Source organism: Diuraphis noxia, unplaced genomic scaffold (assembly GCF_037042655.1).
Source record: "Diuraphis noxia isolate RWA-SAM2 unplaced genomic scaffold, SU_Dnox_SAM2 contig0002, whole genome shotgun sequence".
In the NCBI taxonomy this organism is placed as follows: Eukaryota; Metazoa; Arthropoda; class Insecta; order Hemiptera; family Aphididae; genus Diuraphis; species Diuraphis noxia.
This window is the reverse complement of record NW_028301712.1, coordinates 75322061-75348743: the sequence shown is the minus strand read 5'-3', so window position 1 is coordinate 75348743 and position 26683 is coordinate 75322061. Positions and strand designations below refer to the sequence as shown.

General features: G+C 27.5%; 1 protein-coding gene across 2 annotated transcripts in view; it reads left to right on the top strand.

Moving 5' to 3' along the window:
* DIP-beta (Dpr-interacting protein beta) overlaps positions 1 to 26068 on the top strand; it is a 217546-nt gene extending 191478 nt beyond the window's left edge. For both annotated transcript variants that reach the window (XM_015509734.2, XM_015509726.2), the window contains exons 4-9: positions 6738 to 6923; positions 7027 to 7219; positions 9990 to 10118; positions 17291 to 17410; positions 24314 to 24484; positions 25010 to 26068. In XM_015509734.2, the coding sequence (XP_015365220.1) occupies positions 6738 to 6923; positions 7027 to 7219; positions 9990 to 10118; positions 17291 to 17410; positions 24314 to 24484; positions 25010 to 25242 (1032 nt within the window). In that variant the 3' untranslated portion in view covers positions 25243 to 26068. The remainder of the gene's footprint in view (positions 1 to 6737; positions 6924 to 7026; positions 7220 to 9989; positions 10119 to 17290; positions 17411 to 24313; positions 24485 to 25009) is intronic.
* Positions 26069 to 26683: the final 615 nt, after the last annotated feature.

The following is a 26683-nucleotide window of genomic DNA, read 5'->3' as shown; positions in this document are numbered from 1 at the left end:
ATAAAATAGGTAGCACGATGATTAAATGAAAACTTTAACAATATTATTCTCGGATACAATTTTATATTAATATTTGTAATTATAATAATAATATGATATATTATAATATAATATTATAATAATTATATATATATATATATAGATTATAATTGTTATAAAAACTGAATCTAAGCGATAATCTTCAAATAAAATATTCTTTAAAATTTTAATTCGTGATTAAGAGTTGATATAATACTGTTTGATAGTTATACTGTTGAATTAAAACATAACTAATGATGAAACTCATAAAAATGTTGTGACTTATCGTTTCATAATATGTATAGTACCAATATAATATACTCTACAGTATGTATTTTGTTTGTTTCCATCTAATCAGGATCGGAGCTCATGGGGACGAAAATAGTACTATTGTTAATTGTTATACACTTTTGTCAGTCACTGATGGTAAATGAATGGATCGTGAATTCACGACTGTAGATCAAATGAAACTATAAAACGTTGCTATAACTGTAATATATATGTGCGTTATATTAAGCCTTTATACATTTAAATTAAATTAAGAAGCTGGACTATTTCAATACCAAACCATATTAGAACTAAAACATAAGTCGAGCAAATAGACCCATTGTGTTGTTTAAGATATTTAGAATTTAAGTCCTTAATCAGTAAATACTTCTAAAGTAAAAGTAGATCTTTGTTGGCATAGATGACTAGATTTAGCTATAATATTATACAAATAATAAGAAAATCCGGGAAGAATTTCATTGTAGTGATCACTGACCATAGTGGGAAAGAAGAGATATATCTTAAAAAATTTAGGTAGGTAGGTGTACCCTATGAACAAATCAACAAATGAACACCAGTGACTACAAGACGTGACGATTACGTATTATAGTATAATATTATATAATATTCTTCACTATGGTGTAGATAAATTGAATACAACAATAATATTTTAAAAATCACGAGACATGATTAAAGGAACCGATCGGAATGAGGAGGAGGAAGAGTGTGTAAGTGATAACTGCAGATTCCCTTCTAATATTTTTCCATCCACTACAACTATCACACGTAACTCGATGAGGGTAGGTTAGAAGATGGGTCATGGATTGATATATAGAACTGCAGTTGTATAACTTATTATAAGTGCATATTGGTTGATGGGTAAGAGTGAGTGCAGTAAGCGTAAGTGTGCGGAAACAGTGAGTTGGTTAGGCAGCCGAGGTGGTTAACAATACCCGAGCAAATGTTTGACAAATCTCAATACTTATATATAAAATATATAAAATAGTTTGTTGTAAGGGTACATTGTGCGGTGCGACAAGTCTCATTATTATTTTGAAGCTCGCCAAACTGTTGAAGGGGTGAGAATAAGGAGCCCTTATGCCAGGCGAAGGTGTGTGACGAGGGTGAACAATGTTTTCCGCGCACCGCCGCCAGATTGTCTCGGTCGTCATTGCTGCTTTCACTCTTCCCTCCCCCCCCCCCACCACACACCCCATTTGAAACCATATTATTCTTCAGCGTGACACTACTCCGATGGCGATCACTGAAACATATTCTCTACCTGGCAAAGAGTGATGATGGTCGACATTTCGACATCCCCGAATTGTGTTCACTGTTGTTTTGCAACAGAGTCGAGTTGCGCGAGAGTATTTATAAAAGTTTGAACAAACTATATACAGAGTGTGTTCCGCGAGGATTTACCCATTGCGGTATCTCCTGAAATAATGAAGATATCGAAATTCTGATTTTCTAATAAGACTCGCAGGGAAAGAACAAAAATTATTTCATATTTAATTTATTTTAACGTTTTGGTAAAAAAGTTAAAAAATATATTTTTGTATTTATTTATTTCCAAAAAATTAACTATAGCCATCTCGTAGCGTTTATTTTTTTGAAAATATTGAAGTTTCAAAATTTTATTTTCATTAATTTTATAATTTTTAATATTTTTTCTAATTTGGAAAAAATAAAATGTGATTATAACTAGGCACACTGAAAATGTTCGGCAAGCCGTACGATAATGCGCGTGGCGCGGCGTGTCACATGTTTGATAACACTAACTACGGTGTTAAATAATTCACAACTTTTCTCGAAACTAAAAAGAAATTAAAAATCAGGAAAATAATGAAAATAAAATTTTGTAACATAAACTGCATTTTTTATAAATTATATTATAAAAAAACGATAATTTGTACATATATTTCTGTTATTTTCAATTTAATTTTTTTTTTTTTTACGAATCCTATCATTTTTACTGAACAATATTGAGTATATTACTTGTATTTAGTGCAAATCAGTATCGAAAAAAATCCCACATCCAATATTCGGCACTGACGCAAGAAAACCACTCACGAAATTCTATTTAAGTATATAATAGTTTTCGGCGTTTTCGCACGCGATTCAGAAACGCCGATACGTAAGTACATTGTTATATTTTATAGTTATTTTATCGTTGTTTGGCCGGAAAACACATTCGGTCCCGTCAGAGCGATGACAACCGTTTTACGTGCTTCGTTTTGTCAACCTCTGTCAGGGACCGTCGACCCACAAGTCTCAACATCCAAGACACACCCATCCCAAGAACAACGTATATTATTAAATAATAGGTAGGTACTGAGAAATGTGCATACACGTATATCACAGCAGAGTGATCAGACCACAGTTTTTTTTCTAACGTCTACGATTTTTTTTCAATAGTTCATATTTTCTTACACACCAATCTTTTCAAAAAACATTTCAAATCATCGCACATTAAGTCTGACAAATTTCAACGTATTCCGTTTGAACATATTTTTTTCATCAACAAATACACCATTGTGATAGTATGACGATATTACCTAAAATTAAACAAAAAAGCCATTTTAGAGAGCGTATGTTGTTGTTTAAAATTAGGTATAGTATTGTTGTTCAATGTTCATACAATATAAAATCAACAAAACAAGTTATGAACATATTAAGATTGTATAACTTTTCAACATAATTTTCAACGAATATTTTTTTATGGAGATTAAGATATAATTACACCAATCAGGCACTTAGCTAGGTCCACATAATTAGGAAGGTCTAATTATCGCCAACATTGTTCTTAAAAGCCCCACGTTTACCCTGCCCTCCTATCACCCCCAACAGGCACTAATTACATTTTTATTTTTTTTTATTTTCTTGTTGATGTATATTTACTGTATTTGGTATTATTTTAAGTTCTAATTTTAATAGATATGAATAATGTTGTGCTAAAAGTTTTAAATTATTATACCTCAGAAATTTGACATTTTTCTGAAGTAGATAATCAATGACATACGAAATAGGTACTGGCGAGTTATTGAAACATTGTTCTTCTAATTCATTAATATTTTTTCCGAAATACAATTTGTCACTTTTCAATATTACATTTTAAATTAAAAGTAAACAATTTAATAATGATAATTTATAATAATACGAAGGCCCGCCCACACTTATACAGTTGTAATAACATAAATTATACTTTACATAGTAATATTAAAGCATTACTTGTTATAGATAATTATCATAGAAAATCGGAGATAAAATAACGCATACTTAATTATCGTGGTATTCACACCAATCGATGATGCTAAGTCGGGTGATGGTAACGCCAAATTACTGAAATAGCCAAATGGGAATGCGAATTCATGCGACATTATAATAATTCATATAAATGCATTGTGCCGTACGTTAACACGACGAATGCGACGTGTATCTGCAAGCAATTTCTACTTTGTTCTGACAATTTGACAAGTTCTTATAATCTGACCATGCTGTTCAAAAATCGAATAACGCCTGATGCGATAAATTACAAATTACAATCTGTTGTGTTCATATTTGACATGACAAAGTAAATGTTTTTTTCGTCATAATCTGCGTGAGACATAGTGTTAAAGAAAGTTATGTAATAATAATAAATACCATAATAGAAATTTTAAAATACGGTTTTACTTTTTTTTTCAATAATATTGTGATAATTATAATTTAGCCTTACGTATTTCACAATACATTGGGATGTCCTGTAAATATTACGTATTCAAATAACAATTTAATTTGATATAATGTGAATAATAATAATACAATAATACAACTATGTATGGTATATTATTTTTCAACCGACAAAAAAAGCTAAAAAAAACTGTCAATTTCACAAGTTTATAGATAATATTTTTAATATATTCCACCGTCGTTGGATAGGTACAATAATGAAATTTATAAATTAAACATATAAACCATTGTAGGCTAATAAACATTGTATTTGAAGCCTTTAATTAATAAAAAAAAAAGAAAAAAAAAAAAAAATAATGAAATGTTAAACAACCTCAGTCGTTAAATTGTATTGATACTTATACCAAACTTAAACTACTATTAACTGATCGATTATAAGCAACTGTCTACTATAATATTATACTTAGAATAATATACTATTGTATCATATACAATGTTGCCCTTTGTGTTTTCTAGTAAGGACAATATAGGAAAAAGGAGAAATATGGATACATAATCATTGTGTGTCTGCGAGTAAAAAGTAGGAACATTCTTACATTTGAGATTGAGCCTAAAACGATAACCTATAGTATATTTTTACTTATACTTCATACAAACAAAAATATATAAATTTTCTAACTGGATTTATATTATTTATAGTAAAACTATTTAATAAACATACTTTTTAATGTTATTCTTAGTAACTCAATAACTTTGAAAACTAATTAAATCTACATACGTACGTGTCTAAAAACTCTTATATTGAATATCCACTAACATAGTCCATAAGGTGAAATGAAAAACGATTTTCATTCGTGCTGTGAGTTCTAATATGGTGGTAACTTGCCAAAACTTCTACAAGGGACAAAACGTGATCGAACCAGCTTTATACTTTTTCTCATCATAGTAAAAATAAAAAATGAAGGAGGGGTAAAAGTTACACAATATTGTATTTGGTCGACAGCGAGTACAAAAACACCGCCATTGATGTTTCGATAACATAAACAGATAAATGTAACAAAGAATTACGAGGAGACGATGGTAGCTTATCCTTTACCTGTACCTAGTCCAGTGAAATTCTCATTCCTACATTTCTCAATTTCTTTTTTTCATCAACGTCCTATCCAAAGAATAAACGCAAGTTGAATTCCGAAAACTTCAAGCCTTAAAAAAGTTTAAGTCGATCACAAGAAAAATAAATTGTGTAAACGTAAAAACATCAACTCGTCCACTTCAATTTAAATGGGCACTTTTCCAATGTTTTTTTTTAATAAATGATAAATAAGTAAACACAAAGAAATTATAAAGAAATAGTTACCTTACTTATCAAGACACCTCGATTGCCTACTTAGAACACCATCGCAAACAAAACGCTCAGTTATGACTACAGAACGTAAGCTTTAATGTGACACAACGCGTACAATGCCTTAAGAGACCAAAAAGTAATTTTAGGAAACCAGCAAACATTATATCCTAAGATTACAATAAACGTCAACTCCAATTTTCCAATTCTCTTAAATAAACCTTTACCTACACACTAAAAAATGTTGTAGAGCGGGAGAAAATGTTCTCAATTTAAGCTTGTTTGGTCATTTCTGCCTTATGGGATATTAATTTTATTGTTTGACTATTAAAATTGAAATGTGTTTAGAGATTTAAGATACAATGTGTAATTACTTATTAAGTATACGTTTAAGAAATCTCTAAAAAAAACTAGAAAATTAAAATGATTTACTTATATTATGTAAGTAAATTTAAATAACTTAAACATATTTTAATTAAAGTTTTTAATCACAATTTTGATCATTATATTATGTAAATTATTGGCTTTTAGTCATAAATATTCTGATTTCCATGTTTTAAAATATATACTTAATAATGAAATGATATATAATATTTAATTACATTAATTTTACTAGTATAAGTAGTACGAAATACAAATAATATTTAATACAGGTCATGATATAAAAAAATGTGTATACATTATCTCAAAAGTTTCTATATATGAACTATTTAGCTTAACATTATTTATATTATATTTAGGTATGTAAATCAATTTTAAATTAGGAGTTTAGATATAAACATTATACAAAATATACTTGCATTATTCCACCTAATACAATGCGCGCTATACTTCCATATAAACCAATCGTATCCATACAGTGTTTATAAAAGGCCATTTTTTAATAGAACAGTAAGTAGGTTAAAAAAAGTGAAATATTTCCAGTATGTTTGTACATTTGAATATACACGTCTATTCACCCTACCAAATCCCATTACGTAATGGAATCCATCACATCGCATACAGTCTCTTTTGATCCAATACTAAACCTCAATTTTAGTAAAAAAAAAAAATAATACAGCACATACCAGCACATGTATATTTTCTGCACTACCTATCTATTATATTTAAATATGTTTTATAGAAGAAATCACTTGTTTAGCACAAATGGCACTATTAGAGTAGACAAATAATATTATTATTATATAAATGATTATATTATGAAATGTAAAACAATAATAATAATCATAAGTATGAAGGTAAAAGTAACATCGTTCTTATTTTGAATTAACTAAAAAAAAATTAAATTATTTTGTACTTAGATAAACAGATTTACTAATATTAATAAATTTACATCATAAAAACCCATTAACGCATACTTATGATTGCTGTGGATTATTTCAATTATTACGAATTACATATATCTCCATGTTTCTAACATACGGTTGATTGTACTCAGGTGGCTTGGATTAAAGCAGATACGAAGGCTATATTAGCTATTCACGAACATGTTATCACAAACAACGAAAGGTTGTCCGTCACACACAACGATTATAACACATGGACATTAAATGTTAGAACAGTCAGAAGAGAAGATAGAGGCACTTATATGTGTCAAGTCAATACGGACCCAATGAAAAGCCAAGTAAAATTGACTGCAACTTTACTTTACTAAAATATAATTATAAACATATTAATGTTTTTTTTTTTTTTTTTTAATTGATTGACTTTACTATATCTGCTTATAGAGTGCTTTTCTAGAAGTAGTTATCCCACCAGATATCATATATGAAGACACGTCCGGTGATATGATGATCCCTGAAGGTGGTTCAGCTAAATTGATTTGCAAAGCTCGAGGATATCCTGAACCAAAGATATTATGGAGAAGAGAAGACGGAGGAGATATTATCGTTAGAACGGGGACTACAATAAAAACTAAAAGTAAGACAAGTGGTATTTCAACAATCATAAAGTTTCACGTAATGAATTTATAATTTATTTTATGAATTCAACACAATAAAAAAAATATAGTCTATAGTTTGATATACACGATATAAAAATACAAATACCACCAACTAATATCTGTTAAAAGACAAAAGCTGAAAGCCAAAGTTTACGTTAACATTTTTAACTCTTCTTCAATACGTATGTATAGAATTCTCGCAAACGAACCATTATTTATTATTTTGAGTATAAATCTTATAAATTTATAATCTATAAAAAAAACACGAATAATATTAGTTCTATAGTCTATATTATCATCTTTTTTGAGAGTATTGTAATATACATTACAGTACATCTACGTAAAAATATACGAAAATCATCGTACTAATCTAAAATGATATTGATATAAAATTTTAAAACATAAACTAATAAATTAGCAAGAAAAATCATACAATTAAATTATAATATTATATAATTTGTAGTAGGTATGTAGGTTATGTTAGGTTAGCATACGAGTATTATTGATATTTATCTAAACCTTCAAAATATGTATATAGTACGTTCTTCATAAATTACTAACTAACTAATAACTATTTTTGATAACATAATTTATATTTTTTTCTTTATTCTTATATTTAATTAAATCAAAATAATTATTTATAAATTATTAATTATAAATAAAACCATAAGCGTGAAGCATGTAACTATTATAATAGGAGTATTAGAAAGTTTCCGGTTGCTATTGGTAAAATTTATAATAAATAAGTACATATTTACAAATGTTTTCAATATACAAAATAATTTCAAAGACAGAAACGTAGAACTTTATAGAATTAATATCAAAATTCATATTTTATAATCCATTGATATAATATACTCATTATTAATAATATGAAAAATTATGACCTTAAACATAATTTTGCATATATTTCTGCAAATCTTCATATCTTGGTTAAAGAAATAAAAAAAAAATATGAACATCAAATCTAAGAATAATTGAGTCTTGAAATAAAGAATCAAAAAAATTAAAGGAATTTCAAGGAAAATCCAGTGCTTTAATAAAAATAAATAAAATTATAATATGTGGTCGCTAAAAATTTAGGTTTAAAAATAAAATAAAACTATTAGAGTTCTTCATAAAAATGAATAAAAATGAAATAAGTCTATAGGTATTGAATTACACCATCTAATTTATCAAGTATGAAATATGCCCCATTATCCTCGGTTGATGTTGAACGCTCTTTTTGCCACATAAAGTCGATTTTGAGATCTAACGCCATATATTTAAATTCGAAAATCTCCAAATGCTCATTTTATCTCATTTTTTCCAATGAATGATAATACTTTAAAATAAATATTTATAAAACAATAATCAACATATAACATGGATATATCTGCAACATGTATTATTTATTTTAAATGATCATTGATCAATAATTTAAAAAAAAATTTAAATACAAATGTTTTTGCTAAATATTTCATTTTAGATTTTGAGCGGAGCGATGAATAATTGATTTTACCATGATGGGTGTTTTTATTTTTTTTTTTTTTGTGTGTGTCTTTCATCACGTTTTGGGGCAGTAAAAGTGCTTCGATTTTTGACTTCAGTACCTCGTTTGATCAGAAAGTGAATCTAGTTGGTACTTTGGGGGATCAAAAGTTAAAATTTCTTAATACTTTTCTAAATAATCGAGAAAACCAAACTAAAAATTAAGGGAAAAACGGGAAATTTTACGCACAATCAGTTTTTGACAAAACCGATTTTGGTTTTTGATGTAACTTTACAAAAAATGACCATGAAATTTTCACCGAATGTTCATACAGGCATATTTTATAAAAATTTTAAAATATTTTGATTTGTTTTGAGCTGTTTACTGACATTTTAATTTTTCAACTTTTTTAATTTTTTTTTCTATAAATATCGATAAAAATGTATTTGTTTGGTAGAAAAGCTTGAAAATTTAATACATGGCTCCCAACACATTTTAACAATAGCAATTAAAAAATATTAAAAATACTTAGGCACGATTTTTTTTTATAAGCATTTAAAGTTCAAATTTTGACTAAATACGTCAAAATTACGGCAATGTTCAAATTATCTTAGATAGAAATTCATAAAAAATTTTCCTTTTATATCTAAGATTTGAAAATTTAATACATGGCTCCTATCATATTTTTACAATAGCTGTTGAAAAATAAAAGAAATACATAGTAACAATTTTTTTTTTACAATCATTCAAATTTTAATTTTGACAACATACGTAAAAATCACGAAAATTCGCAAATTATTTTAAGCTAGAAATTCATAAAAAATTTGTATTTTAAATCTAGGATTTGAAAATTTTTAATAATCTATAATATATCCTCTATCCTAGACAGATAAACCGTCTTCGCTCAGAATCGTTTTTCGTATACAATGATATAATATCATTGGATTCAAATTTAATTCCACCCATCTCAGTAACTCACTTAACCAACTGTACAGCAGAGCGACATCCACTTTCCCGCTTTTTTATAACATATATTTTGGCAAAAATGATAACACAAATATGTATATACTTTGAATTTTTATAGCATAAAAATTTACCGCATGTTTATTAACATAGCTGGGTATAGAGAGCATAAATAAAAATGTGATAATTTTGATAAAAAAAAAAATGCAATTACTTTCGTTATAACTATCAGTAAAATTCAAAGAAATTATTTAATATTTTTATTGTTTTATTTCATACGGTATATTAATATTAATATTTTTCATTTATCTCAGTGACATCAGTTGAAGGTGAATCATTACTTTTATCAAAAGTGACAAGATCAGAAATGGGTGCATACCTATGCATTGCGGCCAACGGTGTACCACCATCGGTTAGTAAAAGACTGATGCTCCACGTTCATTGTAAGTATATATTTATATGAATTATTCATTTTAATATTCTATTCTATTATACATAAAGATACAGCTGAAAAATTATTGTTTATGATATATAGAGGAAAAAAGAAAAATCGACATAATTTCCTCCACCTATAGTATCCCCTGGCGATCGTTCAACAATAGCACAGTGAAACAGATTTAAAGTTTTTTTCGTCCCGATAGGGTTAGGTCTGATTAGCATTTATCACTGGTATCGAAAACGGTTCAAGTATAAAAGAGCATTAATAACGTCCACCTCTACTATCATTCTCTCTCACTCTTTTAAAATAAATTTATATATATATTGATTTGTATAAAAGCCGATATACAGTGCAAAACGGAATCAGCTGTCGACGAGAGCTATTTTTTTACTATAGAAAACTCGTCAAAAATGGAGAGAAAAAACTATTACCCCCTCACAAATCACTTTTTTAGGTAGAAGGGATGATATGAAGCCGGTAAAGCATTGTTGATGATCCCTATTGTGTGCTAAGCAAACGTGAATAAAATACCTATTGGGTTAAATATTAATTTTATCAATTTTAATATACGCTCAACAATTCACATTTCCAAACTAATTAGTTGATATAAATTAGTTATATAATACAAGTCACATCTTTCATAATTTACGAAAAACAAATAAAAAAAGAATCATTAATCAAATTTTATTGAAATTTTATGAAACAGAAGTGTTCAATTTACAAAAATTAGTTTAAAATTTTACATTTAAACCTTGTTTTTGATAACTTAATTCGATTAGTTATTAACAATTATGTATACAATATAATTGTTAAGTAAAAAATATTTGTTGAATAAACACACGAATGTGTTGAAATATGTTTTATTAATTCTTCATACGACTATTTAAAACAATTTTTTGATAATGCTTAGAAAATTTTTAAATAAATATCACTGTTGCAAAATAAAAATTAGTTATTTATTTATAAACCGATAAAAATAATCACTTTCGTCATGTACTTTTACCTATCACGAAAGGTTTGTATATTTTATAAATATATATAATATATATTATTTTTATTATTGGCTAGTTAAGCATCAACTTCATAGGTTATTACTTATTAGCTTTAACAAAAGTATTACATTTTTACATTATTATATGCTATTGTACAATTAAATTTTTTAGATATAAAATTATCCTTTAATAGTTAGAAAATGGACCAATTTCTTCGTACAGGTTGTTAGGGATTTTGAGTCTTTCCTAGCTTTATTGAAATTAGGACAATGAGCAATTATGTGTTTGATGGAGTAATTTTCATTGCATGTTAAACATAGAGGTGTATCTGTTTTTGCCATAAGGTGTCCATGTGTGGATTTTGTGTGGCCTATTCTAAGTTGATTCAGAATTACCTCATTTTTTCTAATTAGGTCAATGTATTTCGGCCAGTGTTCAACAAAGTGCTTAATTTCTCTTAACTTATTTTCCATGGTAGTGTGCCATTTAGTGTTCCAAAAATCAATGCAATATTTATATATACTTCCTTTTATGTCAACAAGTGATGAAAAAGTAATTATTTCACTGGTGGGACTATTTAATGCATTTATCGCTGCTTTATCTACCTCCTCATTTCCTTTTATATTGCAATGACCTGGGGTCTAAATGAATCCAATGTCTTTATTTGATGAGAAAAGAAGGTTACTAAAGGTATACATTTTTTTTTTATAGTAGGTCGATATCCAATAATAACAAAGCTAACTTATAGTCATATTATATTACACATTTATAAACCGTAAAATTCTGTAAATTAACTTTATTAAATATAGTAATTGTATACCTATTCACTTTCTACTTATTTTAAAATTTGGAGAAAACAATTAATAAGTATTAATTAATTTTAGATTAAATATTTCAATTTATCTTATCATGAAATATATTTTTAATATTTTATACTATTTATGCAAAGCCTTTTATTTTTCATAAAATTATTTGATTATATTATCTTTTTGAATACGTTAAATTTGTACATGAGTAATATGTACTAACTAGTATACAATGTTCACTGAATAAAAATAATACGTGTTAATAAATCTTTTTTTAGTCTACAACCAGTAAATAACGTAACGTAACTTGACAGTTTGAATAGCATACATAAAATACGACACATTTGTCACCACCATTGGTGAACGAGGTGAATGGTCAATAATTAATTAGGAAAGGGTTATACCGTTATACTAGTTGTCTTGGTTGTGACGAGACAAACGTTAATCTGTTTGGTGGTATTGCTGCATAGAATGTGTTGTTTAAAAAGGCTGTTCATTAGAGTCCGTTGACGTTTTTAGTCGCTATAATGGAATTTGTCCTGATACTGGAATAAATAGTCGTCGAACAAACCACTCCTGTCTACTATTATCCACTATGGTAGAAGGAAGATGGAAACAGCCGTGTATAATAAATACGTTTTCGAAATTGTGTTATCATTAGTTTCAAATAATTTATTTATTCTTAAATTACATCCCAACTCGCCTGTTCAAATGTAGGTACCAATTAAAAATATACATTAATATCAAAATAATATATTTTTAACAGATAATTTATTTTCTTTACAGTATGTCAAATACTATTTTAAATCGCATAGAAATTACAACAAAATATAAACCATTATCTACAATTTTTATACCTATCTAGTATCTATAATACATTATAACGCATAAAATACATATTCATATAAAATTTACAATAATGTTTCCTGCAAAACATATTGTAATTGGGAATCAATCATTAAATCTACTCAGTTTTAACCATATTTTATCGTATTCAAAACAATTTTAAAATTATTGTTAAATTATAATTATAATAATCCCGATCTTTCAAAGAACTAACATTGTATATTATAAATAACTAATTAACTACTATCCAAAAATTTGATCATTGTATACATAAAAATACTTCAAACAGTATTCTGCATATATATTATATAGGAATATAAAATAGGTAACGAATTTAAGTTTTCATTCTAAAAATTACAAATTAAAAAATGATGATTACAAAATATTGTTTTGTAAATATTAAAAGTGACTTGAAATTATGTGGAAAAAATATTTTCAAAAACGATTATAATTTTTGAAACAATGAGTGTTTATATTAAGTTATTAATCACGTAGTGCATCATAGTTAATATTTGTTTAATTTATGATGCTAAATTGCAGAAAATATAAAATATATGATAAGCAAAATATATTTTTAATGCAAAATTTAGTGTTTATCATAAAAAAAAGTTGTTAACTATACTATTATGAAGTATGACTAACCTAAATTTATTTATAAAAGTATGTCAATCTTCAAAAAAATATATAATTCATATTTATATGTAATAATTTTATAGTTTTATTTAAATGTTACCTTTAAAATAATGGAGATATAAAAATAATAAAAATTATCTGGATTGATACAAACAAAATTGAACAATTAAATATGAACAAACAATTATAGGTACTATGTAAATAAATTAAGGGTTTATTCACCTAATATTTTTAGTAAAATTTAAATATATATTTTTTTTTTAGTTAAATATAAAAATTTTAAGATTTATTGATAAAATTATTCTATCCTTTGATTATACTAATCATCTTAAATTTTTAATTAAATAATACATTTAGTTAACATGTTTTTATCAAATTATAAATAAATTAGATTATTCACTAACAATTTTATTTGATGCTTCTATATGTATTGAAGTAACCTTTCCATGAATTCTAATTACTTTGGAAGTTGTTTAATCATACTATCCTTATGCATAAATATCTTGGTACCTTTTCAGCATACCTAAATACTTTATTTCGCATGTTTATTCAAAATATTTTTATAGTTACTTCAAAAACACCAAACAAATAAGAATTTACATTTGTGTGTAGAAATTGGTCAGCATAACAATATTTACCTATATGATTATGATACTCAAATATAATGCATTAAAAAATTTCTTTATCTTTAATATACAGAATTTTATTAGATTAATTATTGAAAAAATAGTGTTTTTGCTTGTACATATTATTCATATTTTTACCTGCATTTACAATACATTATTAATAGACAACACATCAATTTTCAAACTTTTTTACAAATAAAAATAAATGAGGTGTATAATTTAAAACTATTTGTTTCATAAAAATTAAACTTATAAAAATGATATTGAATTTTGTCAGTTAATGTAATGTAAACCTATTATTTTATCGGATTAATAAAATAACTGTAGGATTGCATTGGAATCATCTAAAAAATGATGTTGATATCAAAAATATGTAATATATTTTAAAAATGTAAATCAAAAATTAAAAAAAGCAGGTAAGTGGATGTCGCTCTACTGTACATTAGGTGGTGGGGTGGACCTCTGACTAGGGTAGGTTAGATTTGAATGATGCAGTGATAGGTATCATTGTATACGAAAAACGATTCTGAACGGAGATGATTTGTCAGTCTAGGATATATTATATTTAAATATTCTCATGTTTTCTATTTTGAAACAAATATTTTATTTTTCAATTAAGACGCATTTTGCATAAGGCATGGTTAATCAATTAGTGTAGTTATCATGTAGTTATCATAATTCATAATACCTTATATTATCATAGATATGTGAATACCTGGTTTGAGGATAAATCGTTATCATTACGCGATTTCATAAAAATTTAAAACTCAAACGCTCAAAACATTTTTCCTATAATTACGCTTCAAATTTTCTCTATAGCTATTTGAAGCAAAACTTATGGAAAACTTGGTGTTAAATTTTATAACCTTAGATATAAATATAAACAATATTATTATGAATTTTGAACTACAAAATAATTTGCAAATATTCACGATTTTGACGAATTTTTGTCAATATTTGAAATTCAAATGCTAATAAAAATTTAATTTGAATTTCCGGTGGACATTTTTTTTGTGATAAAGATTTACAAATTTGTAAGGAATCTTGTATTCAATTTTCAAATCTTAGATTTAAAAAGGAAATTTTTTTATGAATTTCTAGAATAAAATAAATTACGAATTTTCGTGATTTTTACGTATGTTGTCAAAATTAAAATTTTAATGCTTATAAAAAAAATTATGACTACGAATTTATTTTATTTTTCAACTGCTATTGTAACATATTGTTACAAGAGTATTGTATTAAATTTTCAAGATTTTCTACCCAAAAAATAAATTTTTATCGATATTAATTTAAAAAAAACTAATAATGATCGAAAATTGCATATGCCTATGAATAGTTCAACTTAAGTCGAACATTTTTGAAAATTGCATGGTGGATAAAATATACTTATATAAACATTCGGTGAAAATTTCATGTATCAATAGTCATTTCACATTTGTTTTAAAGTTACATCAAAAATCAAAATCGATTTTGTCGAAAACTGAGTGTGCGTAAAATTTCTCGTTTTTCCCTTAATTTTTAGTTTGTTTATCCCGATTATTTAAAAAAATATTAACTATATATTGAAAATTTCAGTTATCTATAAATATCTCAAAAAAAGTCAAATTATTTTGAAAATTAAATCATGTAAAGAAAATGCCAATCTAAAAAACTGGTAAAATTTTCATGTATCTATGACTTATACTTTATGAATAGTAACAAATATTTAAAATCATTTGAGGTTAAATCATTATCGTTACGCTATATCGTAAAAATTTGAAATTCAAAGGCACTTAAAATTTTTCCTATAATAATGCTTCAAGTTTTCTCTATAGCTACTTGAAGGAAAACTTATGGAAAACTTAGTGTTGTATTTTTAATCCTTAGTTATAACCACAAAAAATTTTATGATTTTTCAACTTCAAAATTACTTGCAAATTTTCGCGTTTTCGATTTTTTGGTCATCCACCATTTTTTTTACAGACACTTCAAAAAAAAATTCTCAAAAAAATCGAAAATTAAACTGTATATATATATAACACTAGGTATATGTATATCTATGATAATATAAGATATTATGGATTATGATAACTACATGCAATGTTTTTGGAAAAATTGATTAACCATGCCTTATGCAAAATGCGTCTTAATTGAAAAATAAAATATTTGTTTCAAAATAGAAAACATGACAATATTTAAATATAATATATCCTAGACTGACAAATCATCTCTGTTCAGAATCGTTTTTCGTATACAATGATACCTATCATTGCATTCAAATTTAATCCCATCCATTACAGTAACCTACTGTACAGCAGAGCGACATCCACGACTTAACCGCTTTTTTTTTCTTTTAAATCGTTGAAAACTAAAATATTGTAGTTTTCTAAATTTTTCACAAATCTCAATTAAAATAATGATATTTTTTGATACTAACAAATTCTGCAGTATTTATCATATGCATACATTTGAAAAACAAATATATATATCTGTTCTTAGAATATAATATATACCAACTCTTATAAGAACAATAATTTTTATTTTCATTTTTAACCCACCAATTTGACAATAAGAGTAAGACAATGAATGTAAATTGAAAACTGTTACCTCTAATTTAAAATATTTTATAAAAAAAACCCAACCATGAAATACATTTAACATAACTTATGCCAATTCGGTTTTTAAATCTCCATGATAAAGGTCAATATAATTAATGTAAAACCAAAAAAGAAACAAAGTTTTCATAAAATATTCAAATATTAACCAAGTATCACTAACACCGGACAGATGCCAAGGGGACACTTGCATAAGTAATGGAAATCGATTTTGTAATCTGGTCTCACGGAAACTTTCAGTTTTTAATTAAAAACTTACTTCATCTGAAAGCCGACAAAATTAGTTACTTTTCAATTTCTCTGCAGCCCTAACGAAAAGAAGAAACGAATGAAAGGATGGGAATGAATATTATTTTGAAACAAAATGCAATATTTATCAAAAAGTTGGTAGCTCTAATTTGGCAAATTAACATTGTATGTTGTAACTAAATTTTTAAGATAGCCTAAAATAACTTTTCGATAAAATAAGTTTGCTTTTACATATTTGTTGGAAATGAAATTCCTATAAAACAGTTCAGCGAGTGCGAGCGAGTGAAATGTAGCAATATAAATATTCTAGATTGATGGGGCGATGGGAGGTAGGAATTCAATGAATTTATTATATAAACCCACTCCGCTTAAGTATCTTTTTATAAATCGTAAAATACAGAAACTTAAATATACTTTTTCATTGCAGTTCATCCATTGGTTCAAGTACCAAATCAACTAGTGGGAGCACCTCAAAAAACAGACATCACACTTCAATGCTACGTCGAAGCTTCGCCAAAGTCAATCAATTATTGGACAAGAGAATCGGGTAAATATATAAGAATTAATAGTTATTAAAAATAAACTTGAAAACTGAATCTCATGTTCATAGCAGTTTATTTTAAGTATATTTAAAGTAAATTTTATACTATGATAAAACATCTCGATAACAATTTTAAGCCAAATTCAACTAAATGTACCTACTGTTAAATGAATATATCTATTCAAAATAATATTGTAATGATTAAAAAAAAGGGGTTATAATAATATTATTTTTATATTACCACTACAATCCTTGAATTGACTTCCCAATTAAAACCGTGGTTAGCGTCTGAGGTGCAAGGTGAGGTAACCGATTTGTATTTTAAAATAATAAAACCTTTTTCTTTGGTCTATTAATATTACTTTTATTTAATTTATTTCTAACGCACATTAACATATACTTTTAACTAACTTATTAATTTATTTGTAATACACACACACACATATATATATATTTAACTTTAACAATATTACGTCTTTCTAGTTTCTGTATAGACGATTTGTGATTGACGATTTAACGACACGTCTGGCCCAGCGACTAAAAACAGTAAAAACGGAGCACCTTATATCTAATGTTGTATGTGTGTGTGCATGTGTATGTGTGTGTGCGTGTGTATGTGTGTATGTGTCCTATCTTATCCTTAATGACTACTAATTATTATAATTATTTTATTATATATATATTAAATTTAAAAAGATATGATGACTTAAGCGCACATCATTACATCCACCCTAGCCTTTTTGTGATGCGTCCTCGCATCAAAAGATGAGCATAACATACAAATTCGAATCATTAATGCATGAAAGTTATCCAATGAAGATTAAAGATTTAGATTCTTAAAGTTAATAATATAAAGTATAAAAAATTATGTGAACAGATTCATTGAGATTAATTTAAACATTTTTTTTTTTAGTGTACATTTATAAAATATAACTAGGAATTGATTGCATTTTTTTTTACTTATTAATTTGAGAAGCAGATACATAGTATGATGTGGTAATTACATTTAAAGTTAAATATATTTCTTGGGTTTATATTGCATGACTTTGAATTTTGTATTTGTATTTTTCATTTGGTGTTGAGTTTAGATTTGACTTTGGATTCGAATCTGCATATGACTGGGTTGTCGTGATGTTCTGATATGATTTAACTTGTTTCTGATTGCTCTGATTTCTTTTTTTATTGCTTGTATTAATTATCTGTATATTTTGAATTTTGTGTTGGTTGAAAATCAACGATGGATCAAGTTCTTCATTTTTTTTTGTGTTGTTGCATTTTTTTTTAAGTATCGGTAAAAAATTTTGGACCACCAAAAAAACTTGAAAATTTAATACAAGGTTCTTAATGGGTTGTTCTTATTATAGCGAAAAAAATTAAAAATTGTTAGTCACAGTTTTTTTTTATAAGCGTAGGTAAACGCAATATATATTTAGACTATAGGACCTAAAAATTTTCTTTTGGAACACTCTACAAAATTACGAAACATATAGTTAATATATCAGACATCAGTGATGACTGATGAGTGATTTATATTAAAAATAATATGAAAACCTCATCATTATAATAAACTATTTCTTGAAAAACGTAATAAGACGAAAACAAAACTTTTTGGTCGTCTAAGTCGGTGGTCCTCGTTCACCTATACATTTTAGTATAATCATTTATTTTTTGTGTCTACCAAGTTGTATTTTTTTTTTAAAGTTGATTGATAAAATACTAGTTTATATAATCATATGTATAAAAATATAAAATGTTTTAATTTATTTTATTTTATTTTATATTTGTTTAGTTACTTACAATTTATACTTTATATTATACTACTTACTAAAATTACCCATTTCTAAAGCTCACGCGACCCACCATAGTTGAAGACCAACGGTATAAATTATGTTATAGTCTATAGATAATAATAGTTTATAATATTTAAATAAATCGCAATGATACATTAGGTAGGTACCACATGTAATGCATAATCCATACAGACAAAAAAAAATTAACGTCCGAATAAAAAACTAAATATTACCAGCTTTTTTTGTAATGTGATGACACAATAGAGAACACAAAGGCCAAATGCAATATAATATTATGTAAGGGATGGTTAAGGTGAGGAAGGTGAGGTGAGGTGAGGTGAGGTGAGAGGTGTGTGTGTGTGTGTGTGTGTGTGTGTGTGTGTGTGTGTGTGTGTGTGTGTGTGTGTGTGTGTGTGTGTGTGTGTGTGTGTGTGTGTGTGTGTGTGTGTGTGTGTGTGTGTGTGTGTGTGTGTGTGTGTGTGTGTGTGTGTGTGTGTGTGTGTGTGTGTGTGTGTGTGTGTGTGTGTGTGTGTGTGTGTGTGTGTGTGTGTGTGTGTGTGTGTGTGTGTGTGTGTTTTAATATAATTGCATTGGTTCAAAGGCTACGCGCACGCTACCACCTCCGCCACAGCCGCCGGTTGATGGCGTTGCAAAATCTACGACCCCGGCCAATTTTGTACTGCTCTCGGTACCCTCTCATCCATCCCTTGCGATGACTTTAAAAAACTCCGACCACCACCGCGACGGTGTGTACACTTTATTCAAAGCCATGCTAATAAATGTAATTTACATATTTTTCAAATAATTCTATCCGGTACACCGAGTCACTGTGTAACGTCTATGTGTGTGTGTGTTTGTGTGTGTCAATGTAAATATATATATATATATATAATACAGAAACACATATTATATATAGGTTAGTATAGTATACACCATCATGTATTCATGTGTACCACTATATAACGCCAGAAACCGGTGTTTGTGTATGTGTGTTGCCGGGTGGGGAGTGTTAAAAGCACCCCATACACGGTGTTTATCCCCTTCCAACCTGCAGCAATCCCTGCTCCGAGGCAACCCCCGATCACTTGCAACTTTTACCAGCGATCGCCGGTCGTCGTCCCACCCATAATGTGCGGCGTTGGTACCTATTATATACATAATATATACGTATCTATAGTATAGCAGTAGTAGTAGTAGTAGTTGAGTACAATGTCCACGTAATGACGACGATGGCGACGACGACGACTCTCCAAAGTATGAATATTTATACGATATATATACATTTTTCTTTTACCCCGTCGGCGGTAGTGTTGTGTTCCCGTATTACATTGTATCATTGTTGTTTATACAGATATATAGTGTTGTGTACACATTACACGCACCACGTCCCTCCCGGGCTCAAATGCCTACGGGTCATTATCGTGGTATTTCGTATAAACGCGTACATATAGGAACCTCCTGTATGCGATTCAATTAAAATCCACTCAACACTTTTGTGTGCGTCTGTGTATAGAGGGATATGCGTAGGCCAACAGGCTCGACGAATTAAAAATGTTTAAAAAGTTAACGCTTTAAAAACAAACAAAAAAAATAATATGCCCTCGTGTTCTACAACTGCAGCACAATGCTCTTAACTGCTTAGCAACAGTATTACGATCCACCCGCGTCTAATTTATCAAAAATGTGTGTGGTACTGCAAGTATCGGAGCTAGTACTGCAGCTAGTAGGTAGGTATATGTTCGTCAAATAATTTTGAACAGATTAATTGAGTAACGATAGAAAAATCACTAGTAATCGAATATAAATATAAAACATAATATATAATAATAATATATAAAACATAAAAATATACGTAATCTAAACAGTGGCGTAATTAAGAATTTAGTTTGGGCGGAAGATTGTATGTTTCTAGCAAAATCTGTAAGCCTCATACAGTAACCTACCCCACCAAATATAAAATGTTAGCAGTGAAATAAAAGTTTTTGGGGGATCTAGTCTTCTCATCTACCCCTTAATTACGCCACTGGTTCTAATAAGTCGAACATATACAACATAATAATATAGAAACAAAAGTAATTAACTAGATAGGCACATACAATATAAATGGTCTCAAGAGCCAAAATGTTGATAAATGCATTTTATAATTTTATCGTTAATAAGTAAATACTGGGCCAGGGTCGTGCCTAAAAAGTTTTTTAAGGAGGGAGGGGGGGTTGAACACCCAACCCCCCCCCCCTTAAGCACGCCCCTGTATTGCATTTTTTATATAAGACACAAGCCGCATACGACTTTGACAAGTTGGCCATCCCAGGTATACAAATTGTTGCATGATAAATGTGTCAAACTTCAAGAGGTATTTCTACACCTAAGATGCAATAAAAAAAAGTCCATATGACCATTATAGATTTCTCAATAATAAGGGAGATATTTAAAATGTTGTGTTTTTTTTATTGAACGCAAGTTTCATTCATAATAATGTATAGTATAATATAGGTAGGACTGGTAGGTGCTTTTGATATTAATTCGTCGTTTTTTCTACAAAACAGCCCGTGGATTAGATAGTCGTAAAACATTAATAAAACATTCCACTTAAATCTAATTAAATATCATTAATTCAAATATATCACACCTGCCATCCACATTGACTTCGGTGGAATATATTTTATTTTATTACCATGATAATATATTTGTTATGTAAGTTTTCATTTGTTTAATTAGGATTGAATCATACGCGTTCAAAAGGCATAGGGTTTACACTTTACATGTAATATACCTAATATATATACAGTAATTGTATACAGTGGACAGTGGCTTATACAAGGGAGATGTTTGTGAGACATGATACCCCCATTTAGCACGTGTTAAATACTTAAATATAAATAATTTTGTTATTAATTATGAAAATATTGCGATCATTAATGTTATTATTTTCGTACATATAATATACGTATGAATATTTTGATTAGCTAATTTTTTTATTATAACTTTAAATATACTTGAATTTATGCGTATTTATAATAATTATATAAATATATATAATATATTTTTGGTACAAATATTTTAGAAAAAATCTAGATATGTGTATATTATATGTGTTATTAATAAGCTATAAATTATAATTTATGAACTATACGCAGTGATTTTAATAGATGTGAAATGTGGTCAAGCTGATCAAATAAAAAAAAGTAATTTTCGTTCAATTAGCCAAAAATTAAGGTTATTTAGATCAAACATTTTTGAGTTAGTGAAAAATAGTTTACAAAACTGGTTTTTGTATGCAATTCTCGTTCAACCTTATAATTTTTTCACATTATTTTAAAATTAAGAATTTTTAACTTTTTACATCTTTCCCAACCGTAAAACACCAGTTATAGATTCAATTTTCTACCAAAAACAACCTTTTACTGCTTTCAAAGATGGAGATTGATACAAAAAAAAAAAACTTTATTATAAAATCAATACATCAATATAATAACAATAATTTTACAGTTGGAAATTAAAATCAAACTTAATTTATATGTATACTAGCTATGTAAAAATTAAAAACAAAGAAGCATGTATGGACATTATATTTGTATTCTATACAAATTCACATTTTTCGTTTATTCGTAATATAACATTTCGCTTGCAAGGACATAAGATACACATGAACAAACATAATAAATTAAAAATAGTAATGATACACGTACGTTTGGTTGTACCTAATTAATTAATTTCCAAATGTTAATATTACATATCGTATATTCAATAATATATCATAATATATTTATAACTGACGGAGTTGGATATAATATACAAAAGTAATAACTAATAGTATTTTCAATAAGACTTCAACATTATACTGTTGTATGTGTTTAATGTATATTATTATAAACTAGTTATGTCAAATTGCAAATGTACATAATATCATCCAATAAATTAATATATCGATAATTATATTCCCAGAATTTTGATGGAAATCAGTAGTATTACATAATATAATTCAAACGTCCATAGCTGTCGGAAAATAATTAGTAACTAGGGATTTCAAGTTATGAACTTTATACCGACGAGCGCAAACAAATGATAATAAATCAATTCAATTTTCACGGAAAATCAATAATCAGCAGCGTAAAAATTCACCAAAATATATTATAAGTAGCTAGTTTTGCTCAAAATCGTTTTTCGTATAAATAGGTACAGGGCTTATCATTGAATTAAAATTTATCACATCCATTGAATAGTGATCAACTCAATGATGATGAATAGTGGCTTATACATAAGGTTACCATTTATGGTTGACAATAAAAGAGGACATTTTTTTCAAGATCATGAAGATTATTAATAAGTACATTTTATTTTATTTATAGGTAATGTACCTATACACCTACTGTAATAATAATATGATATACATAATATATCATTAGGTATAAATTATATTTAATTGTACACATTTATTAGTTGATATTTAGACTTAAGAAAATAAATTAAATACTATAGAATTTCTTCGTGATTTAGAAATAAATAAGTACTAACACAGAATAAGACAATTATATAACCTATTATAATACCTATTTACTGATATCGAGGTGATTATTAAGAAAATTCACATTTCATGAAAAACCCTGACATTTTCCAATATTGAAAAAAAACCCCCAACCAAAACAAAGGTCTGGTAACCTTACTTATACAGAAATAATTTTCAGGGTGGTCTATAATATATAGCAACTAACAAAATATGATCTAGATCCTACTATATATTTAACAGTTACGACTGTAACTTCGGACAGGGGGGGGGGGGGGGCTGCAGCCCACTAGGCCCTCCCCTTATATACGCCTCTGATGATGAGGTATCGACACTTGAAACTTACCACACAGCAATTCCTCAGTTTCAGTGACGATTAAATGATTTATCATAGAGGGAGGGGATAAGTCGACGCAGCGTATTAATTTATTAAACCACAATTTGTTACACCTGTATGTCATTGATAAAATAAAATATGCTATAATTAAATAAAATTGATAACGAGTATCTATATAATCATACTGAATTGAAATTATTTAATAACTAAATAAATAGGTATAAGCAGATATTTTACTAAAAAAATTAATTTAATTTTGGTTTAATGTATAATTTTAGGAGAGATGATAATTTCAAATGACAAATACAATATGACAGAATTGACAGTTTCGTATTACAGTGCTCAGATGAAACTGACAATTAGAAAACTTAGAAAATCAGATTTAGGAGGATACAAATGCATATCGAAAAATTCAATTGGAGAAGCTGAAGGAAATATTAGAGTATATGGTAAGACAATTAATATAATTTTTTTTAATTAGACTAAATTAATTAATTTTATGCTTAATTGTTGATCCAATTGATACAGTCTTCGCTTACTCAAAATCTGAAATAAAAATTATGGCCTAAGGAGTCATAAGTTACAAATTTTAAACTGAATAGTATCTATATAACATATTTAGTATGAAAACTTCAATTCAATTCAATTCAAATTAAAAAAATTATAACCATTAAATTTAAAAAAATTATTGTAACTAGAGCTCAGCTTATAAATAATTATCCAAACATAATCAATAATTATTTATAAGAATCTATGGGTATTTTCATTTCAATGTTTTTTGATTTTCCCGAACATTTTAAAGGAAATTTAAAATATGTAGGTACTCTATACTCTATAGCTCTATACAGTAATATTGAACGTTAGAAACTTTTGAGTTCAGATTTTAAGTATCTTACAAAACACAGCAACATACCTAAAAAAAATTAAAACTAAAGCTTTATTTTTCTATTTTTAAACACTGTATTTATCAACAGAAATGGATTTATCTAAGCCCAGAACACCTAGCGAAGACGACGACGATAATGCTATAAATACGTTTAATTCTGAAGAAGATGATTATGAAAATAGAAACACCGGACGCAATTCTTCAAGCAATTCACCAGCACTCAAAGATCAATCTCATCGTTTACCTAGGTCATCTTCAGACAAAATACGATACATCAACTCCGTTATGTTAATATCGATATTAATAATAATGAAATACTAAATTGTTATAATGTATTCATATTAATGTAAACAAATTCTCGGAGGTTGGCATATTCCATTTAGACGACTCGTATAATACCTACGCATCATATACCTATTATTCATATTAGTAAACTACCAATACCTATATCATTGTATATTATAATATGTACATTGTGCAGGTATACATTTTTCATTTGCATTCTTCCTACTTTTAATATCACCAAAACACGATACGAAACTACCGGTATGTATACGAGAAGTAATCCTATTCAAAAAAGTATTTTATAAACGTGTACTTGAGTACACCGATTCTGCTCTAGATGACCTTGGTCAAAGGATATAGGTACCTAGGTACATATTATCATTTTGTTGGTATTAATGTGCCTGAACCGAGGAAGACGGATAAATACAAATAAACGAACAACCTATGACTATACAACGCATTTTAAAAATATTGTAATTTGTATATATTATTTATTTATGGATCAATAATTGTGTAGTAATTTTAACTATACAAATTTTGTAACATACTTACCTACATACTTTTGAAGTACGTTATTCATAATTACGATGTACCTACCATCAAACTATTGTTTAAACTATAACTATATTATATTACATTTTAATTTTGTAAATAATAACTCCTGTCATCGCTCAACCTCCGTCTATTTACAATGTTATCATACAAGTTAAGACTATATGTACGCAAATTAATAATAATCAAAAATTATTCTCTATGAAGTAAATAATTATTATGTTGTTAATGAATTTATCACATTGAATGTTCTACCGTAAATGAATGTAAAATATTTACCACAATATGTAAATAAACTTAGTTAAATTTATGTAGGTATTGAATATTTTGTTATATACGTACCTACCTATAATACCAACTTGTTAGATAAGAACCTACTCAGGCCCGTATCCAGACCAAATTTTCAGTTGGGCAAACCAAATTTAAGGTAGGCATTGTGATTGTATATAAATTCAATATGTATTTCTAATATTTTTAAAGGGAGCAGCGATTGGGTTTAGGGAGGGCAATGCCCCCTCTTGCCCCCCCCCCGTAGCTACGGGCCTGTACCTATACTGCCTACGTCCCACATCCTATAATATCCTACGGCTTACTCATCTATTTATTAGTTACTAAGTTAATTACAAAGTGTGATCGAACGAAATTAATATAAATATAATTGCTACCTACCTGTTATTTTTATACTGCTAAAAACCAAAGATTAACATTAAGAGTAAAATTATTAAAGTTAAAGTAAAAATCCTACATATACAAACCAATGTTTTACTTAAAACTAATTTAAAGTAGGATCTTGATATTTGGCATTTTCATCTAGAACTGCGTTAATTTTAAATAAAATTGTACCATACCCCTTGGTCTTGACGTAAATACTCAGTGGCGTAACCCAGATTTTACAGGTTAACATAATATATAGGAACGTAGAGTA